This window comes from Hemiscyllium ocellatum, chromosome 13, assembly GCF_020745735.1.
Source record: "Hemiscyllium ocellatum isolate sHemOce1 chromosome 13, sHemOce1.pat.X.cur, whole genome shotgun sequence".
Lineage (NCBI taxonomy): Eukaryota > Metazoa > Chordata > Chondrichthyes > Orectolobiformes > Hemiscylliidae > Hemiscyllium > Hemiscyllium ocellatum.
In genome coordinates, this window is record NC_083413.1 from 68,007,125 (window position 1) to 68,029,565 (window position 22,441).

At 42.2% G+C, this 22,441-nt stretch overlaps 1 protein-coding gene across 1 annotated transcript; it reads right to left on the minus strand.

Moving 5' to 3' along the window:
• Nucleotides 1-20,958: 20,958 nt before the first annotated feature.
• Nucleotides 20,959-22,163, minus strand: LOC132821603 (C-C motif chemokine 20-like). The gene is made up of 4 exons (XM_060834278.1): nucleotides 21,887-22,163; nucleotides 21,656-21,770; nucleotides 21,481-21,558; nucleotides 20,959-21,202 (listed from the first exon to the last, which is right to left on the minus strand). The coding sequence occupies exons 1-4, from the start codon at nucleotides 21,966-21,968 to the stop codon at nucleotides 21,169-21,171; spliced, it is 309 nt and encodes a 102-aa protein (XP_060690261.1). The 5' UTR covers nucleotides 21,969-22,163; the 3' UTR covers nucleotides 20,959-21,168.
• Between the last annotated feature and the right edge of the window lie 278 nt (nucleotides 22,164-22,441).

Genomic DNA, 22,441 nt, shown 5'->3' on the forward strand with positions numbered 1-22,441 from the left:
GGCAGGGGCTGAGTTCCCCATTCAGTGTCATTGGCACTTTATATGTTGGTTTGTTTTGTTTTTTGTAGTTTATAATTTTTAATAGTTTTGTAGGTTTATTAAATGTAGTGGTTTTAGTTTATGCAGTTTTTATGTTTGGTGGATCATGTGACACTAAGGCTCAGCGATTTGTGGTTCGATTTCCTCCGTTCTGGAATTTAAATGTTACTGCAGAATGTTATGGCTAATGAATTGATGACCTGGAATATCAAGGGAAGTCACTCACCAATTAAGAGGAAGAAGGCACTTTTGAGTCTTAGAAAGGAGATTGCTTTGTTACAGGAGTCACACTTGGATGATAGGGTGCATTTGAAACTACAGCAGAATGGCTTTCATTGGGATTATTTTTCATTTTTTAATATCAGAAGTAGGGGAGTGGCTATATCGGTAAGGAAGAATTACCCATGTAGGTTACTAGAGTGTGTTAAAGACACGCACGGGAGGTTTGTAATTCTCAAAGCACTGATAAATGGGAAGAATATGGTGTTTTAAATGTTTATTGCCCTCCAGCTCATCCTCTCAAATTTTTGGTAGATACGTTTTCCAAACTGATCAGTCTCGAATCCGACATATCATTGTAGGGGGAGATTTTAACTGTCTCATGGATCCCACAGTAGAGAGTTTGCCCAAAGGCCCCCCGATACCCTCTGTACAAACTAAACCATTAGTGGTTCTGTGTGTGGAGTTAGGGTTGGTGAACGTCTGGAGGTGTGTGCATCTTACAGGCAGGGATTTTACGTTTTTCTCCAATCCACGTGGATGTCACACCAGGATTGATTTTTTTTCTGACCCCCGTGGCAACCCTGGACTTGATGGCATCTTGTACGATCGGCAATATTACCATCTCTGATCACACTCCAGTGTACCTGTTGGTTAAGATTAAGGACATTAAAGTGGGTTCAAGGTACTGGCGAATGGATCCCTTTATCCTCAAGGATAATAAGTTTGTGGAGTATTTCTCTCGGGAACTTCAGGCATTTCTAGACATTAACTCAGGCTCAGTTAGTAGCCTGGCCATCCTTTGGGAACCTGCCAAAGTCTATGTCAGGAGGTTAGTTATTTCCTACTCTGCCTGTAGGAACCGGCAGAAGGGTGAGCAGCAATGTTTCCTCGAAGCATGGTTGAAGGCAGCTGAGAAGGCTTACTTTGACAGGCCCTCATTGGCCAAGCTACAGAGGATTACGGTGCTGCTGTCTGCATTGAATTCCATGCTCATGCAGATGAAAAGAAAGAGCTTACTTTTGCAAAGCAAAGGTTATGTGAGTATGGTGACAGGCCAGACAAAGACTTATCATAACTTGATAGGAAAAGGAGTGCCCCACAAACCATTACAGTGATTAGGGAAGGGTCTGGGGACCTGACATGTGGCTCTAAAAAGATTAATGTGGCATTTCAGAGATTTTACTTGAAGTTATACCAACCTGAGGGTTGCAAGGAGGGGCGTGCCAAAATGGAATATTTTTTTAAGGATCTGAAGCTTCCAGGCATGACTCCCGAACACGATTCTCAATATCTCCCTATCAGAGAAGAAGCGCTCGAAGCTGTGAAGCAACTTTAGAATGGGAACACGCATGGTCCTGACGGACTTCCCAGTGAATTCCATCAGGAATTTATAAATATATTATCAGGCCTGATGCTCAATATGTTTAATGATTCATACAGTCATGATTGTCTCCCGCCATCTCTGAGAGAGGCCAATATTTCACTTATTCTTAAAAAGGGGAAGGTCCCAGAGGACTGTGCTTCATACAGGCCCATTTCACTCTTAAATGTGGACTTTAAAATCCACTCTAAGTCTTGCATTAAGGCTGGAGACTGTGATACCTTCTACTGTTAAAGAGGATCTTCATAAAGGGCCGTAGATCCTCCAATAATTTTAGGAGGCTGCTTAATGTAATTCAAGCATGCCAACAGTCAATACAGGGATTGGTGGTTTCTCTAGATGCAGAGAAGGCATTTAACCGAGTTGAGTGGCCATACATTTTCTATACTCTCGAGTGGTTTGGCTTGGGTGAAGTCTTTATAAAATGGGTAAAGGCCCTCTCGCGGTGGTCATCACCAATGGGGTATGATCAAGCAATTCTAACATTTTTAGGGGCAGCCAGCAGGGCTGACCCCTTTTGCTACTGCTTTTTATGTTGGTGATTGAATCATTGACGGAGGCCATGTGTGGGAATCCCAATATATCAGCTCCAGAAGTGGGGTCAAAAATGCATATGATTTCGTTGTATGCAGACGATGTCCTAATATTTTTGTCAAATCCAGCAGTTTCAGTGCCTTGCCTGATACAATGCATCTGTGCGTTTAGCATCTTTTCAGGGTACAAAATTAATCTTGCGAAATCAGAGGCTATGCCTATGGGTAGTCTTACGAAGGTGCTAGGTCTTGAGGGCAAATATCAATTCCCATTTAAGTGGTCACAGGGGGGTTTTGTGTATGTGGGCATAAATCTTACTCCAGATCTGGATCGGCAGTTCAAAGCCAATTTTGTTCAATTATTTGATAAAATTAAACAAGGTCTTCAAAGATGGGAGGCACTTCCAGTCTCATGGGTCGGTCAGGTAGCACTTATCGAGATGAATATTCTCCCCTGTGTATTATACCCTATACGGATGCTCCCCTGAATTTCAGTAAACATTCAGGAGACTGAATGGCTGGTTCAGCTCTTTTATTTGGCATCATAAGCGCCCCTCATTAAATTAGCTAAACTGCAAATGCCTCACAGATTGGGGAGAGTGAACGTTCCGGACATTAAAACTTACCAACTGGGGAGATTCAAGTTGGTGGCGACCCAGCAAGTGTGTGTCTGTAGTGCTCTGCCCAAAACTTGGGCAAAGTGGGGCACCTACCTTCACCACACCTTTTAAATCATCTAAAGTAATTTTTGCCCAGCATAGATAGTAATTTTACATCAAACTTGGATAGTTTGGTGTTGTTAGTAAAATGACAAAGGGCAAAAACTCCCACAGTTCGCAACAGGCAGGGACCCCTCCCCCACCCCCTCCCACAGCAGCAGAAATGCCCGCGGCCACCTCAGGAGACTTAGCTGCAGAGGCGAGCCTGATCTCCGGGATCAACAAGCTGCAGGAGAGGATCGACACCTTCATCGATGAATCCAGGAGCAGGTGGGAGTTGTTCTCGGTCATGCTGCAGAAACATAACCGAGAAATCGAAAAGCTTGAACAGCGCGTCGGAAGGGCAGAGCAAAAGGTCGCGACCTCGGAGACTGCTGCCGAGTTGTCCGTGGGCCGGATCCGGGCTCTTGAGCAGCGAATCCGGATCTTGGAGGTGCACATCGACAATCTTGATAATTGGGGCCTTTGAAAAAATATTCGGTTGCTGGGCCTTCCCCAACGGGAAGAGGAAGGCCAGCTTGTAGACTTTCTGGAGCAATGGCTCCCACAAATATTAAAGTTGGAGTCGGGAACAGGCCAGTTGTGGGTGGAGTGGGCCCAACATGTTGCTATATGCAGGCCCATGTCGGACCAGCGCCCCCGCCTGGTTCTGTTCCAGCTCCAATGCTATAGAGAGAAGCAGATGCTCCTGGAAGCCTCCAGAGTCCTGAGGAAGGATCTCCAGGCCATGGTGCACAAGGGTTCCAGGATTATGTTAATCCAAGACTTTTCTCCAGGTGTGGTCCATGAGAGGAGGGCATTCGATGAGGTGAAGAAAAGCCTCAGAGACCTAAATATCCAATATTCTATGCATTATCCAACAACACTGCGCTTCAACCACAAAGGATCCGTATATAACTTTGGATCACCAGAGAAGGCTAAAGAATTCTTGGACTCTCTTAAATAGACTATGGGACTTAAACAGTATGGATAACGATATTATTTTGCCCCCCTTCCCACATCCCCCCCCGGTTTACCCTGTTTTCCTTTTTCATCTTTTTTTTTCAATTATCTTTTCCAGGAGGCAGGGAGGGGACTTATTTGTTACCTTCTATTTGATTTTTTTTACCGGTCTTGTGGCTTATTCCATTTGTGTGGGAGGGGGGTTTTCTTTTGTTCTACCTTTTATTTTAGAGCAGGGTTTTCTTCTTCTGTCATCGTACTTAGTTACCTAATACTTGCTGGGATTGTAACCCTGTAGTTTTAACTTTGTAGGTTTATATATTTATATTTTGTATTATGCTTGCTAAACACACCTAGGTGTTGGTGTGGGAGTGGGGGGTGGTGATGGTGGGTCACTCACTTTTAACTTTGGTTTCATAGAATACTTGAATTTGTCTATTCTATTATATAATGCCTGGGCCGAGGGTGGGGCATTAGTTAGGAGAGGTTACGGTGGGGTTATTGATAGGTAGTTATGCCCCCTGAGAGCAAGGGAGAAAATCTCCTTTCAAATGTGTTTTGTTTTTTTTTAACTTAGTAATACATTTTTAATTGTGTTGGTGTAAATGTCTTAAAGAATGTTTGTTTTTGTGAATTTTTCGTGGTCTTTACTCAGGGTGTTTTGGGTGGGGTTCTTCCTCCTGGGGGGTCTTGGGCTTGCCTGGACAATCATGGCTAGCCATTTGTTTAGGTAGTGCACCTGGAATGTCAAGGGGAGTAATTCACCAATCAAAAGGAAGAAGATATTATCAAACCTTAAAAAAGAAAGGGCTGATATAGCTCTTTTACAGGAGACACATCTACTTGACAAAGAGCACTTAAAATTACAACAGGGTGGATATGACCAGGCATTTTTCTCATCTTTCAGTTCAAAAAGTAGGGGATTAGTCATTCTCATTCGGAAGAATCTTCCTTTCCAAATCTTGAGCCAGATAAAAGATGAGTCTGGGCAGTATATACTGATCAAAGCCCTAAAATATGGAGAGGAGTATGGAATTTTGAATCTTTATTGCCCTCCGGCACACCCCTTCAAATTTGTAATGGAAGCATTCTCCAAGTTGATGGCTTTTTGGACCCACCATACAATTATAGGAGAAGATTTTAACTGTATTATGGACTCAGAGACAGAGAGGGTACCTAAGAGTACTATGGATATATCTCTTAGATCTAGACAATTGGCGGATCTGAATGAGGAGCTAGGGCTTGTAGATGTATGGAGGTGCCTTCAACCCCAGGGTAGAGACTTTACTTTCTACTCTAACCCACACAGGTGCCACACTAGAATTGATATGTTCTTTGCTCCCTCAACTCTTTAGAATTCCATATTGACCAGCAAAATAGGGAACATAGCAATTTCTGATCATGCTGCAGTATATGTGGAAGTCAAGACGAGGGATGAGGGATACGCCCCCAACATTGGTGTATGGACTCCTTCTTAATGAAGGATAGCAAATTTATAAAATATTTTTCTCAGGAATTCAAAACCTTTTTGAAAATTAATTCAGGTATGGCCAGTGACCCGTCAATGATGTGGGAGACCATTAAGGCTTATGTGACCCAGAAAAGACAAAATGGAGAACAACAGCGCTTGCTTGAGGCTCGCTTGAAGGCAGCTGAGATAGCATATGTTGATAGGCCCTCTATTACTAAGCTACAAAGGATCACAGCCCTTAGGACAGCCTTGAATACCACACTTACCCAAACAGCAAAGAGGGAAATATTATTTGCAAAGCAAAGACTATATGAATATGGTGGCAAGCCTAGTAGATATCTAACGTATGTTGCTAGGTACAAAAAGGCTCCTCAAACTGTTATGACCATTAGGGAAAGTGCTGGTATTGTGACTTGTGATGGTAAAAGGATCAATACAGCCTTTAGAAAGTTCTATTTTGAACTGTATAAATTGCAGGGCTGTGAGGATAGAACTAAGAGGGAGTCCTTCTTTAAAACCTTGGCCTTTCTGGTCTTAAACTTGGAGCAGGTATCGATCCTGAATGCTCCCCTGACAATCCAGGAAGTATCGATGCAATTAGACAGCTTCAGAGTGGCAAAGCGCCTGGACCAGATGGATTCCAGGTTGAGTTTTATAAAGAATTTATAGGGGAACTGGCTGGTCCACTTATAGACATGTGTAATCACTCACATACCAGGGCTGCCTCCCGCCTTTGTTGAGAGAAGCAAATATATCTCTCATTCTTAAAAACGAAAGGCCCCAGAAGATTCATCATATAGACCAATATCTTTGCTAAGTGTGAATTTTAAAATCCTTTCTAAAATGTTAGCATTAAGATTGGAGAGGGTCTTACCATATATCATAAAAGGGGCCCCGATGGAGTTTATCAAGGGCCGTAGGTCAACTAACAATATTAGAAGGGTCTTAAATATGATACAAGCCTGTCAACAGGGAAGAACACTGGGATTAGTTGTCTCCTTGGATGCAGAGAAGGCATTCAATCGGGTAGAATGGTCATATCTTTTTTATACCAAAAAGTTTGGTGTTGGAGAGGTATTTTCTAAATGGGTCTCAATGTTATACAATGACCCCAAAGCAGCTGTGATCACCAATGGTTTAGGTTCAGATAGCTTCAGTGTTGGTAGGGGCTGTCGTCAGGGATATCCTCTCTCACCATTCTATTCATGCTATAATCAAACCACTAGCAGAAGCTATACATACTGACCCTAACATAAGGGCTCCGAGGGTTTGTTCAGGTAAACATAAAATCACTCTCTATGCAGATGATGTCCTCCTTTTCTTAAGTAATCCTTGGATTTCTGTGCTCACCTAATTCAAGTGATCAATCCATTTAGTATGTTTTCAGGCTATAAAATCAATTTTATGAAACCGGAGGCCATGCTGTTGGGTAGTCTCGCCTGTATATCCGATTTATCGGACGAATCTTGTTTTCCCTTTCGGTGGTCACTGGAGGGTTTTCTATACTTAGGTATTTTTATCCTCCCAGTATTCGGTCAGCTGTATGAAGCCAATTTTGTGCACCTATTAAAGAAAATAAGGCAGGACCTACAAAGCTGGGGAGATCTCCCAATATCCTGGCTGGGCAGAATAGCTCTAGTTAAAATGAATATTCTACCTTGTCTCCTATATCCTATGAGAATGCTCCTTCTGATGTTGCTGAGACAGGCGTAATGTAAACTGCACGGCTGGTTTGGTTCCTTTATTTGGAATCATGGACGGCCCCTTGTCAAATTAGAGAAGGTGCAGCTTCCACAGGCAAGGGGAAGACTGGACTTTCCAGACTTTAGGAAGTATCAGTTCAAGCTCTTTATTATCCTATGTAGCTGATTGGGTCTCTTGTGACTCACAATCAATTTGGTTAGACATTGAGACCTCCCAAGCAAAATGTCCCCTCATCAATCTTTTATTTTTAGATAAGATGAGAGCTATTTTGGACTATTGTAAAACACCTATAGTATTAAATACAATTAAAGCTTGGAAGATAATGCGGCAAGATGAGGGTAACCTACAGAAAACCTCTCCTTATATTCTTATAGTGGGAGCATTGGGTTTTCAGCCAGGGCTGACAGACGCTACATTTAAAACCTGGAGGTCCAGAGGTATCTCCTGCTTGGGGGACCTGTTCGATGGGGAGGTTATGATGTCTTTTGAGCAGTTGCACCGAAGTTTGGACTGCCTAACAGGGACCTTTTTTGGTATTTCCAAATACGAGATTATATACAGAAGAAGGAGAAGGTGAGGACTGCAGATGCTGAAGATCAGAGCTGAAAATGTGTTGCTGGAAAAGTGCAGCAGGTCAGGCAGCATCCAAGGAGCAGGAGAATCAACATTTCAGATATAAGCCCTTCTTCAGGTAGAAGGGCTCATGGCTGAAACGTCGATTCTCCTGCTCCTTGGATGCTGCCTGAGCTGCTGCGCTATTCCAGCAACACATTTTTAGCTATATACAGAAGAAGACCACATTAATAGACAGCCCTTACAAATCGGATAGGGAAAGAAGAGTGTTATTGGCAATGGGGCCACCCTCAGTCAGTATTCTTTATCACTCATTATATAATGAGGTATCGAAAGACATGGAACGACTATTTAAAACATGGAAACAAGAATTGGGGTTAGAAATCTCTTTAGAAATGTGGGAGGACATCTGGGAAAATGCCAGAAAGATCTCTATTTGCGATAGAACTCAAGCTATTCAATTAAAGATACTCCATACGGCTTATAAAGCACCTGAACGACTTGCAAAATTTAAGGTAGGAGCATCCCCAATGCGTCCAAAATGCAAAATTGAAGTGGGCACTCTCACGCACTGTCTGTGGACATGTAAAAAAATCCACAGCTACTGGTACAGTGTAGCAAATGCCCTGACAGAGATCTTAGGTACGAAGATTAGATTGGATCCAGTGTCTCTTCTCCTGAGCTTCTCAGGCTTGCCCTCCCTGGGCGTGCACAGGAGGAAACTATTTCCATTCTCTCCTTTTGTGCAAGGAAAAATACCTTAGTGAATTGTGCAGCTGAAGGCCCTCCAGGACTTTCGAATTGGTACAGGTTAATCATTTCCCCTTGACTTCCTCACAAATGTGATGCACCGAAAAACTGAATTATTCTATAAAATATGGCAGCCCTTTTTGAACTATATCGACACAGATATTTCGGCCATATTGTCCAGGGCTTTTGTCTGGCTGTGGTAGTTGTTCTGGCTGGTCTGGGGGCCCCCGGGAGGAGGAATCCCGTATAAATATGTGTTTTATTATGACTTGATGTAAATCCATTTTGAGCATGTACTTAGTTATTTAATTATTCAGTTATTTTTTGTTAGTAATGTATGATATTCTATTTTATGTTTTGGTTGTTTGTAGGATAGATTAGTAGTTAGTTGAGTTTTCCCTTTTTTTGTGTTTTGGTTATTATTTATTTCTTTTTTGTCTTATCTATTTAATTTTATATTGGTGTTCATACTTGTTGCATGACTTTGTAATTTTGTAAAAAATGCTTAAAAATTTCCTTTTTTTCAGTAAAAATACCTGTTAAAAATAAAATCACCAACTAAGCTCGTTTTTGTCTAAGGTGAGTCATTGGGCTTGTGGGGATCCTATTTCAATATGGTTAGATATTGAAGCCTCCCAGGCAAGGTGTCCCCTTACTAGCTTGTTTTTTTTGGTCAAAATGAGGATAGTTAGTGAATATTGCCATAGTCCAATAGTCGTCAATATTGTCAAAGCATGGAGGGCAATTCGGCAGAGGGAAGGCAATATTGGCAAAAACATTTTTCCTTACACCTGTAGTGGGTATGCCAGGTTTTCAACCAGGGATGATAGATTCAGGATTTAAACGTTGGGCAGCTAGGGGTGTGTCCTGCATGGGCGATTTATTTGAGGGAGACTTAATGATGTCTTTTGATCAGTTGGTATAGAAATATGAGCTATCTAATAGGGACCTCTTTCGCTTTTTCCAAGTTAGGGATTTTATTCAAAAAAAGATTACACTTTTGACTGATCCCTACAAATCTGATGTAGAGTTGGGGGTGCTAAGTGCTAAGAGCCAATTTTTCTGTCAGTATTTTATATCATCGATTGGGGGGTGCTCTCTTAGATGAGTTTGATTGACTCTGCAGGGTGTGGGAGAGAGAGCTAGGTGTTAAAGTCTCCTCAGAGGTATGGGAAGATATTTGGGAAAATGCAAGAAAGGTATCAATTTGCAATAAGACCCATGCTTTACAGTTGAAGATCTGCCACAGGATCCATTTGGCTAGGTATTGTTTGTCAAAATTTAAACCAGGGATATCTTCAGTATGTCCCAAGTGTAAAGTCTGTAGGACACTCTTACCCTTTGTCTCTGGTCTTGTGGTAGGCTTCAAGCATGTTGGAGTGCTGTGGCACGTGTCCTCTCTTCTTCTGGACCTGCCCAGTATGTTCCCTGCAGACGTGCATAAGAAAAAAAAACTTTTCAATATCCTCACTTTCTGCTAGGTTGGGTATCCATCCTAGAATATTTTGCTAGGTTGGGTATCCAAAACCCTCCCGGGCCTGCCGGGTTGGCGCAAGATTGTTATGGAGCACATCCCCTTGGATTTTCTCACAAGTATGATACACCACAAAACTGAGAATTTTTATAAGACATGGCAGCCCTTTCTGGAATAACTGAACACAGATTTATCTGCCACACTAACAGGGGCTTTTATACGACCATAACGATTGTGTTTTACGAGTCCAATATGCGGGGAGGAGGAACTGTGAACATATGAGTGTCTTGTTTGGCTGAGTTGAGTTATTACTATTTATTAGTTTGTTGTTGATTATTATTTATTTAGATAAATAGCTAGGTTGTTTTTATTTTATTTATATTTTTCTATATATGCTTATACATTTGTAAATGGCTTTGTTTTACTTGTATTGATTTTTTGTACTGTTTTGAATTGTATTGCTTTGTATTTGTTGTAATATTTAAAAAAATCATACATATATATATATATACATATAAAAACAAAGAGAAGTTTGCAGCACCTAAATAAGCTCTCCCCCTGAATCTGCTGTCCACCAAATCCAACTCATCTTTCCTCATTGCCTTCAATTTTTAAAAATGTTTATCCACTTTCCTTTGGAAATGTTATCATTCATTCTGTCCCATCATTGCTTCCAGTAGCTTTTCCAACGACCTAACAATTGAATTGTGCCTGGAGTAGACTGTTTTATCAATTTTGTCCAACTACTTTCTGAGATATTGTCTGGAGGTTTTGTTTTGGTTCTTTGTGGATTGATAACATTTCTTTTATACATGTTCTTGATCAAAGTCTACTGGGCCCGCATCCTACCATTTTGCTTCATCCTTTGGTCCTTCCCAGATCACATTCCAAGGATGATTCACTTACTCCACAACTGATTGAGCAAGCTTAATCCTGAAGGAATTGCCTATCATCCTTGTCCTGTGGCAGAGGATAAGGAAAGAAACCAAAGGGGATATCTACTGCTATGGATAGAAAGCAGGGACAGGATACTGAGATTGCACGATCAGCCATGATCATGTTGAATGGCAGTGCAAGCTTGAAGGGACAAACGGCCTACCACTGCATCTATTTTCTATGATTCCACTATAGCTTGTCCTTTCCAATCTACCTGGTGGAGGTGTATTTGTCCATGACTATGTGGGGTTGGAGTGACTACTGCACAGCCTTTTGGAGATGCAAACTTGCCTTCACTCTGATGATGCTGTCAGTTGTGTGGTACTACAACCATGCTGTGTGGATTTGATGCAGAACTGATCCAGCAACTCAAAACCAGCATCCAAAAGGTGTTGGAAGGTCATCAGTAGCAGCATTTTTTTACTCAATTACAGTCTGTACTTCATGGCATGGTTCACCTTCATTCACCAGTTGCTATCAACGTAATGACTTAATTCTGGTTCAATGAAGAGTGCAGAATTGTATGAGGTCAGGCTGAAGCATTTGTACTGAAGCTATCTTTAGCCAAGATTACTGAGTGGTTATCCATCTGGGCCTCCTCCTAATGTCTCCAGAGGCACAGATGCCAACCTTAAGCCAATTCATTTCAATCATCATGATATCAAGAAATGTATGTATACCGTAATAGCTGTGGGTCCTGACAACAATCTGTCTTAGTGCTCCAGAAATAGCTGTGCGTGACTGTGCTCTTATCTAGGGGTCAGTAAGCTCAGGTGGCTGGAAAGCTGGTTTGTTATATTGAGAGATAAGAACTGCACAGGTTCAATTTCTAAATTTATCATGAATCACACTTTCTCAGTCTTTCCCCTCGCCTGAAATATGGTGACTCTTTCGTTAAACTCATGGCCAGTCATCTCTCTTTAATGAAACAGCAGCCCTGTGGTTGCCTGGGACTTTGTTGACCTTACCATTATCTTTATATAAAGCACTAATATCTACATGGTAAATGGAAAATGTATATCTTGTCCATAAATAACAAGAGACTTGAGCAGTTGTCAATTTACTCTCAATGATCAACAAATGATGAAAGGGATGGTGGGCCGTTTACAGTAATAATGTGCTCACAAGATGTTTGATTTGGAGTCTGCCAGAGCCTACAGCTCCTGACATCGTTATTGCTTTGGTCCAAACAAGGACAAAAAAGCCGAACTCAAGAAGTGAGGTGAGAGTGACTGCCTTTGACACGAAGACGTCATTTGACCAAACAGAACATTACAATAGGAGCTCCTCACGGTAGTGTCCTAGGCCCAGCCACCTTCAGTGCTTCATCAATGATCTTTCCTCCATTATAAGATTATAAGTGGAAATGTTGCATCTAACTCACAATCTCTGTCTCAATAATCTACCGACCATCTGCAAGATGCAAGTCAGAATTGTGATGGAATAGTCTCTTGGGAGTGCCTGGAAGTGTATTGTTTCAACAGCATTCAAGGAACTTGTACACTATGTAGGCCAAAGCAGCCTGCTTGATTATCACGCTATCTACACATTCTACATTCACTTCCCCCAGCAATGATGCACACTGGAAAGATACAAAATTTATTGAAACAATTTGCAAACCTTTTAAGGGAACACATATGAAACCATGACCACTGTCACCTAGGAAACAACTAGTACATGGGAACATGTCAACTGTGCGATCCCCTCTGATCCTACACACAGTCCTGACTTGGAAATACATCACTGTTCCTCCACTGTCGCTGGATTAAAATCTTGGAGCTCTATTTCCCACAATGCAGTGGATGTACCTACATTTGATGGATGGCTGTGATCCAAGAAGTTTGCTCACTGCTGCCACCTTCCCCAAGGCAGTTAGAGGGAGGTAATAATTGCTGGCAGTGCCAGTGAGGTCCGCAGTGAGAGAGAACTTTTGGAAAACTCAGTTTGCAATGACTCCCAGCACCTGCTCCATGAAACCTTTCAAAAGATGCAACCTGACTTTAAATAACCCAGGCTAATTCATGCCAGCTTCTCACAATTTTGTGCCCCTCTTAGACATTCAGCTACTTAACAACTTTTCGATAACTCTCTCTTATCATTTCAGATGATTTCTGAGTGGAGTCAAGCATCATTTTTGTTCTGAATCTAAAACTTGTTCAGCTCCTTCAGTGGCCAACATATTGCTTGAGTCAAATGTTAGTGTTGGCTACATGAAACAATCATTTAACTGAACTCACAACACAAAGCTAGTCCATTATTTCCTTTGGAAGCACTGCACTCAGCTTCATTGCATATTGCGTACGTTTTTGAGACTTCGGACTTTATGGACGGTTTTGAGTCGATAAAATTAAAGTATCATATAAAATAGCAACAGAATTTATGACCTTGAAATGTAAGTGAATTATATTTTTAATCTGCGCTCTAATTATACTTGATCCATTAATAGCACATTACCTGGAATCTATCCACAGTATTAACTTTCTGTTATTGCCACAGGAAAATTAATAGTACTTCCTTTCACATTCGAGGCATCTCTGGAAAAAGTTCATGGAACTTTGCAATATTGATATGTGGAAATAGTGAAACTGTTTACACAACGTTCATAATATACATGTGGCTATTATGATCCACCAAGAATATTTCTACTTGAAAGAATGCATTACACAAAACGAGATGTCTGCCATTCATCGGTATGCAGATTGGCAGGACAGATCTAACTTACCCCAGGGTACTTCCAATCTTGAGAAATAATGACATGATGCATATCCATTGAGTTGCTCATACTAGTTTTTCTAAATTCTTTCTTGTGATAGCTCCTCATAATTTTCACATCTTTGTAAGAGCAATTTTTGTGGTACTATAAGTTTCAATTAACACTCTGTTGCACAGAATTACACGGTCTTGTTTGACCTGGAAAGGGTTCTTAATGCAATGTACGTTTAAAAATAACTACCATTCAAAGGGAATCAGCAGGAAAACATTCTACTGATTGGAGTCATGCTCAGCTCAAAGAAAATTGATTGAGGTTGATAGCGGCCAATCATCATCTGTCTTAAAATAGTGCAGCAGCAGGACCTCAGGGTAGTGACCAATACCCAACCATTTTTTGCTGCTTTATCCTTCCCTCGATGATTTTTATTTATTCATTTGTGGGACTTGGGAGTCACTGGCTGGCCAGTATTGATAACCCATCCCTATCTACCATTGAGAAAGTGATAGGAAGCTGCCTTCTTGAATCGCTGTAGTCCACTTGCTGTGGGCTGACCCACAATGCGAGTAGAGAGGGAATTCCAGGATTTTGACCCAACAACTGTGAAGGAACAGTGGCATATTTTCAAGTCAGGGTGGTGAGTGGCTTGGAGGGGAACTTGCAGGTGGTGCTGTTCCCAAGTACCTGCTGCCCTTGTCCTTCTTGATGGAAGTGGTCATGGGTTTGGAAGATGTTGTCTAAGGATCTTTGGTGAATTTCTGCAATGCATCTTGTAGATAGTACATACTGCTGCTACGGAGGGCTGGTGGTCGAGGGATTGAATGTTTGTAGATGTGGTGCCAATCAGGCAGGTTGCTTTGTCCTGGATGGTGTCAAGCTTCTTGAGTGTTGTTGGAGCTGCACCCATTCAGGCAAGTTGGGAGTATTTCATCACAGTTCCTAGCTTGTGCCTTATAGGTGGGGGATAGATTTTGGGGTGTCAGAAGGTGAGTTACTCACCACATTATCCCTAGTTTCTGACTTGCTCTTGCAGCCATTGTGCTTAGGTGGTGAGTCCAGTTGAGTTTCTGGTCAATGGTAACCCCATGAATGTTGACAGTGGGGGATTCAATGATGGTAAGACTGTTGAGTGTCAAGGGGCAGTGGTTTGAGAGACTCTTACTGATGGTGGGCATTGTCTGGCATTGTGCAGCATGAACCTTACTTGCCACTTGTTGGCCCAAGCCTGGATATTATCCAGATCTTGTTGCATTTGAGCACGGACTTCTTCAGTAGCTGAGGAGTTGCAAATGGCACTGAACACTCTGCAATCGTCTGTGAACATCCCCACTTCTGACCTTATGGCAGAGGGAAGGTCATCGATGAAGCAGCTGAAGATTGTTGGGCCTAGGACACTACCCTGAGGGACTCCTGCAGAGATGTCCTGAGCTGAGATGACCAACCCTCCACAACCACAATCATCTTCTTTTGTGCCAGGTATGACTCGAACTGGCAGAGTGTTTGCCCCCAATTGGCATCGATTCCAGTTTTGTCAGGGCTCCTTGATGCCATACTTGGTCAAGTGTGACCTTGATATCAAAGGCTGTCACTCTCACCTCACCTCTGGAATTCAGCTTTTGTCCATGTTTGAACCAAGGCTGTAATGAGATCAGGAGCTGAGTGACCCTGGCGAATCCCAAACTGAGTGTCACTGAGCAGGTGCTGTTTGATAGCACTGATGATGACCCCTTCCATCACTTTATTGACTGATTGGGCGGTAATTGGTTGCGTTGGATTTGTTTTGCTTTTTGTGTTCAGGACATAAATGGGCAGTTTCCCACATTGTTGGGTAGATGCCAGTAACTATACTGGAAGAGCTTGGCTAGGGGAGCAGCAAGTTCTGGTGCACATATCTTCGATACTATTGCTGGAATGTTATCAGAGCCCATTGCCTTTGCAATATCTAGTACCTCCAGCCATTTCTTGATATCACTTGGAGTGAATCGAATTGGCTGGAGACTGGTATCTGTGATGCTGGGGGCCACTGGAGGAGCCCGAGATTAATCACCCACTCGGCATTTCTGTCTGAAGATTGCTGTGAATGCATTTGCCTTTGCTTTTGCACTAATGTGCTCGCTCCTCCATCATTGAGGATGGGGATATATATGAAGCCTCCTCCTCCAGTGAGTTGTTTAATTGTCCACCACCATTCACGACTGAATGTGGAAGAACAGCAGAAATTAGATCTGATCCGTCCATTGTGGGATCGTCTAGCTCTGTCTATCACTTGCTGTTTATGCCATCTGGCATACGAGTAGTCCTGTTTGGAAGCTTCACTAGGTTCATACTTCATTTTTAGGTATGCCTGATGCTGCTCCTGGCATGCCCTCCTGCACTCTCCATTGAACCTGGGTTAATCATCTGGCTTGTTGGTAATGGTTGAGTGGGGGATATGCCAAGCCATGAGTTTGCAGATTGTACTGGAGTACAGTTCTTCTGTCGTTGATGGCCCACAGCACCTCATGGATGCCCAGTCTTGAGCAGCTAGATCAGTTCGAAGTCTGTCCCATTTAGCACAGTGATAGTGCCACACAAAATGATGGAGGTTATTCTCAATGTGACGACGGACTTTGTCTTCACAAGGACAGTGCAGTGGTCACTTTTACCCACACTGTCATAGACAGACGCTCCTGCAACCGGCAGATTAGTGCGTTTGAGGTCAAGTATGTCTTTTCCTCTTATAGGTTCCTTCACCACCAGCCACAGACCCAGTCTAGCAGCTTTATCCTTTAGGACTCGACCATCTGGATCAGTAACGCTGCTGCTGAACCTCTCTTGGTGGTGGACATTGAAATCCCCCACCCAGAGTATATTTTGCACCCTTGCAACCTTCAGTGTTTCCTCCAAGTGTTGTTCAACACGCAGGAGTACTCATCAGTCAAAAGAGGAGAGTGCATGCTAACCACTAAGAGCTTTCCTTGTCCATGTTTAATTGAAGCTACGAAACTTCATGGGATCCAGAGTTGATGTAAAGGACTCCAAGGGCAACTCCCTCCTGACTGTTATAACACTGTGCCACCAACTCTGCTGAATCTGTCCTGCTGGTGGGACAGGACATATCCAGCTCTCCCGATTTCAGTACTAGCCCCCAGATGTTGGCAAGGAGGACTTTGCATGCTCAACAGGACTGTTTTTTGTGTTTTTATTATTGGCTTTTCGTGTTTCAAGGTCGATGCCAAGTGGTCCATCTGGTTTCATTTCTTTGCTGTGACGTCCTTGCGATTGATACAACTGAGTGGTTTGCTAGGCCATTTCAGAGGGCAGTTGAGAGTCAACCACATGATACAGCCAGAATTAAAGTTCACTTATGATTGCATAGTGTTCAGCACCATTCATGATTCCACAGATACTGAAACAGGCCATGTGAGCAAAACCTGGACAGTATTCAGGTTTGGGCTGGTAAGTGGCAAGGAACATTCATGGCACACAAGTGCGACCTCAGACATGAAAAAAAAGTACCATCTATCCTTGACATCCAATCGTTTTCTACTACTGAACCCAGCATTTTGGGGATGGCTTTGACCAGAACTGAAGTAAACTATCCGTAAAAATACTGTGGCTCTAAGAGCAGGTCAAAGACTTAAAAGGCTGTGGTGAGAAACTCACCTCCTGATTCCCCACAGTGTGTCCACCATCAACAAGACACAAGTTAGGAGTACAAAGTTAAAAATCACACAACACCAGGTTATAGTCCAACAGGTTTAATTAGAAGCACGCTACCTTTCGGAGCTCCGAAAGCTAGTGTGCTTCCAATTAAACCTGTTGGACTATACCCTGGTGTTGTGTGATTTTTAACTTTGTACACCACAGTCCAACATCACATCTCCAAATCAAGTTAGGAGTGTGATGGAATGCTCCCTACTTACCTGGATGAGTACACTTTCAACTGGTTGGTGTGATGCTGTACAGGATAAATAATCTGGTCGATTGCCACTCCATCTGGCACCTTCAGTATTCATTATCTCTACCATGATGCACTGTGGTAGCAGTTTTTAGTATTGTCAAGACGCAGTATACCAAGGTCCTTTGACAATGTGACCTATATGATCTAGAAGCCACACTCTAACCTGACTTAGAACTAGTATCGCTGTTACTTCACTATTATGTCAAGATCCTGAAATTCTCTTCCTGATAGCATTGTGATCATACCTATATCACAAGGACTGCAGTGGATCATGAAGGTGGATCATTACCACCTTCTCAAGAACAAGAAAATGAAACCTGGGTTTCCTTGTATGCATTCATGTGCAGCAGCTGGTGAAGAAGGGAAATGTTGGCCTACATGGTGGGAAGACTCAAGTACAAGAGCAGGGATGGTTGCTGCAACTGTACAGAGCCTTGGTGAGACCACACTTGGAGTAATGTGTGTAGTTTTGGTCTCCTTATCTGAGGAAGGATATCCTGACAATAGTGGGCGTTCAACAAAGCTTTACCAGTCTGATTCCTGGGATGCAGGAAGGATGTTCAAAGAGTGATTGGATCTGTTGGGGCTTTATACACTGGAGTTTAGATGAATGAAAGGGATAGCATAGAAACCTATGATGTTCCAACAGGACCAGGCAAGGTAAACAAAGGAAGGATGTTCTCAATGACCAGAGAGTCCAAAACCAGGAGGCACAGTCCAAGGATACAGGATTGGCTATTTAAGATTAAGTTGAGGAGAAATTCCTTCACCCAGACAGTGGTGGGCCTGTGGACTTCTATGTCACAATGGCTGCTGCAGGGGCCAAAAAGGTATTAATAAAATCTGGAATTATAAAGTTGGTCTGAGTACTGAAGACTCCGGAGCAATTATTAATTGCTATTTTCAATCTATTTTGTTTACTAACATCCTTTTAAATTGTTTTTCCAATCATTGTACCTGTCTGGCCTACATGCAACTCTTGATCCAAAGCAATGTGGTTGCCACTTAACAGCTTTTTGGATGGCTTGAAAAGCCACTCAGCTCAGAGCAATTATTCATGGGCAACAAAGTCTGGTCTTGCCTCATGAAAGATTAAGTGTAAAAGTTTTAGGAAGACCAAAACCGTTGATTTTATTCCTGATGTCCAACTCCATTCCCATTTGCTGACTCCATCCCTTTCCCTGGCAACAGACTAGGGTTATGTCTGGCTGTTTATCTGCAATGTGAGTGTCACATTTATCCCTGAGATGAGCTTCCAACCTCACAGTCATGACGTCATTACCACTGCCTATTTCCATCTCTATTAAATCCCCTGATTTTACCTCTGTGTCAGATCATTTGCTGCTGAAACCTTCATTCATACTTGCCTTACCTTGAGACTCCACCATTCCACCATATTCCAGGCTGGTTTCCCATTTTCAGTATTCTGTAAATGTAAGGTAATCCAAACTTCTGCTACCTATATCATAAATATACTGTCCTGGTTCCTATGTAGCCCCTGTGCTGACCTAAATAGGCATCTGTTTTGATATTGAAAATTCTAATTCTGTTTTGTCTTGTAAATATCTCAAAGGAGTATTTTAAATAAAGCATTTCTAATGCCAAAGGTTACAATGAAACAAAAATTGACTTTCAGTACAAATCTCAGTTAAGTCACCATCGTCCCAGAGGACTGCTGTCTCATTAGGTGATGGTTTGATATGAGGATCACCTTGCCTCAGGTGAGGGGTGAGGAAAGTAGGATCTGCATGGTGGTCTCAGTCAGTGCAGGACTGACATTGCTGACGTCACTTTGTATTGCAAACCCAGTTATTCAGCCAACTGAGCTACCTGACCTCACAAAGTTCAATAGTATGCTCTAACGCATTTAACACATTTTTAAAAGTGAACTCGTGTTTTAAAATTCAGAGTTTATTTGCATATAAAACCTTGCGCTGAAAGCTTTCATAGCAGGATTAGTGGTGATATGGCAGGTGAAGGCATTGAGAGGAAAGCTTGATACGTTCCTAACACTGTGGTGTATTGTCAGCAGCAGAACCTCAGCAGTTTCAGTCGCCTGCCAGATGGTCATTTAAGGGCTTGTTTAAGGACCACTCTCTGTTCTATCAGCATATCCTCTGGGCAGAACCTCCTTAATTCATAGCTTCGTACGCAAAGAAGAGCCCTGTTGAGAATGACCATCCACACCAAAATTTCTCGCACTCAGTAATCTGCTAACCCACTGCCTGCCTGCTCCAGCCTTTTTAAAGCAAGCCTGCTCTTTCCGGATAAACCAGCCCTGAAGTCGTCGCTCCTTTCTGCTGTCACCTTAGTAAAGTCTGCCCTATAATGGCGATACTGCCAAGGCTGTGGGACTATTGTCTTCTGATTGCTTGGTTTTTTGGGGAGAGTGTAAATGGGCTGCCACCAGCAACATGCCATCCCATGATCCCAAACCCCATTGGCAAAGTGTTAGCTCCTGCCTCTGGTCCCGGTGACAGCATGTCTGTTATGGTGGCAAAGCAATAACCAAAAACCTTCGAATTCAGTGCTGAGGATTCAAGTGTCTCAAGATGAATGGATCTTCCTTAGGGCATGAGGAGTAATTTCCTCTCTCAGGGGTGTCCATCTTTGGAACTCACTATACAAGGACAGTGCAGGCTGTGTTATTAAATATTTTCAAAGCTGAGCAAGAGTTTTGATCTGCAGGCAAGTCAAATGTGATGGGGGAGCAGCCAAGAAAGTGGAATGAAAGCCATACTCTCACTAAATGGTTGGGCAGGTTAAAGCAGTCAAATAGCCCATATTTCCTCTATTTTTAGAGGAAAGAATGACTAAGAGGGACTGTGCATTGCTCTTCATGACCTCAGGGCAGCTGGGCTAATGGATAGTTATTTTAATCAATCTGTTTGGGCATACCTGTGAGTTAGGTGGGACTTGAATACAGAATGTCGGACCTACAGGTACTACCATTGTGCCTGGAGAGCCCACTTGACTAATGCTAAGTGCCTTTCAAAAGCAGCCAATGAGGAATATTCCAGGTAGTGTATGACTGGCCATGTTTCCATTAGTGAAACTCATAGAATCCCATAAAAAGAATTCTCGCTTCGAAAAAAATACAATAAAATTTGCTATTTAATTCTCTGCCACTTACAATTAAAAATGCCCCGATCTTTAAGCACAGAAAACACTCCTCAGTGGTTAGCACTGCTGTCTCACAGCACCAGGGTCCCAGGTTCGATTCTAACCTCGGGCGACCGTTTATGTGGAGTTTGTACATTCTCCCCCTGTCTGCATGGGTTTCCTCTGGGTGCTCTGGTTTCTTCCCACAGTCCAAAGATGTGCAGATTAGGTAGATTGGCCATGCTAAATTGCCCATAGTGTTAGGTGCATTAGTCAGAGGGAAATGGGTCTGGGTGGGTTAAATTCGGAGGGTCGGTGTGAACTGTTGGGGCTGAAGGGCCTGTTTCCACACTGTAAGGAATCTAATCTTACACATTTCTTGTGCTTTATCACTCTTGTGAATAAATTACAAACAATCATGGAAAACATTTTAAAATCTTTTAAATTTATTTTGTGTGCAAAAACAATGAACAAATAAATAAGTACTTGCAGTATAATTACTTATTCATGTTCAATGGAACATACAATTCTAAAAGCTTACACATCAGTTGATAGTAAGATAAAAGTGGTGTTCAACAACATGTTTAACAGTACATAGATACTATGTAGGAAGGTTTTAAGTTTGATAAATCAGACTGATACAGCTGCTTAGTCTTCTCGGAGATGTTCTCAGTCCTGATATGACATTTCTTCCAATTTTTTGCTGAAACACAAAAGGAAACTATAAGTTTTATATAATCTAACCTGTCGGGACAAAAGCAATACACTAAAAATATAGCCACTCGTTGCTACAACATGCTAAATAATGCAAAGGACTTATTCACATTTTGCAGCAATTAAATAAGATAACATTTGTATTGAAATTTACATCCTAAAGGCCAATTGTGGAGCCACACTTTCTTGCTATAGGCTTATCAATGTCAAATACTTTTTCGATGTAATGGACAGTGAGCTTGCTGAATGTTGGAGCTTTTCCCATACCTCAAATAACGGAGAGCTCTTTTCACCCATTTGTTCTCAGGATCTGTACACACTGCCCGTCCTCCAACTGTGTAGAATCTGTGATATCATTAAACAGCATTTTTTACTTCACAGAACAGCATCAAGTAAGACATGGTTTTCAATCAGGTGCGCTACATCGAGTTCCTGTACTTACATGATTGCATCTAGATCACATACTTCATTGGATTGCTGTTCCACATAGCCACTGATTACCCTGAAAGGCAATCGCTTCTTGGAATAACCGAGACAGCAGTCGCTATACATCGAATCTAGGATGGAAAGCAAAAGGTAACTTTAAAAACAAAATACGTCCGAGCCCTGATTAAGTACTGTTCGAACAGGCAGCCCTGCTAGTAATAGGTTAAAAGGTAGTTGTGAAACTTACGTGCTGATACTGAGAAGTTAACAATGTCCAGCGTTAGCAGGGAGAGGACAGTCACCAGCAGCAGCTTCCTGAGTGCATACATTGCTGGCTATCGCTGTGTTTCTTTGCTGTCGAACGTGTTGTTAGGTCAGTCTCTGAGATGTGATGTCCTGTACGAAGCTGCCAACCAGGTTATATACACTGGCCATGCTGTTGGGATTTTTCCAGATCAAGGAAGTACATTGCTGATATATCCCTCTGGGGTTTCCTCTGTTGCCTTTCCTCGTGTGATCTGCGGTTTGTGATGTAATCGGTTTATTCGTGTATTTTATAAGTAGATATTTAACCTCTTCATTTCGCAAGCTCCAGGCACCGTCACCGTTCCCTTACTTCCCAAGGTATTGAAACTTATTGAAAGTTTTACGGTCAGTTTTGTGGCTCCTAAATTGTTTCTATTCAGATCAAAGATTAATCACAATTACGTAACAATCTAAAGTGAGTTTCCAAAGAAACTAATTCTTCAATATGAATTGAGAACCAGGTTTTTAAATCTCACAACACAGAACAAATAGTAAA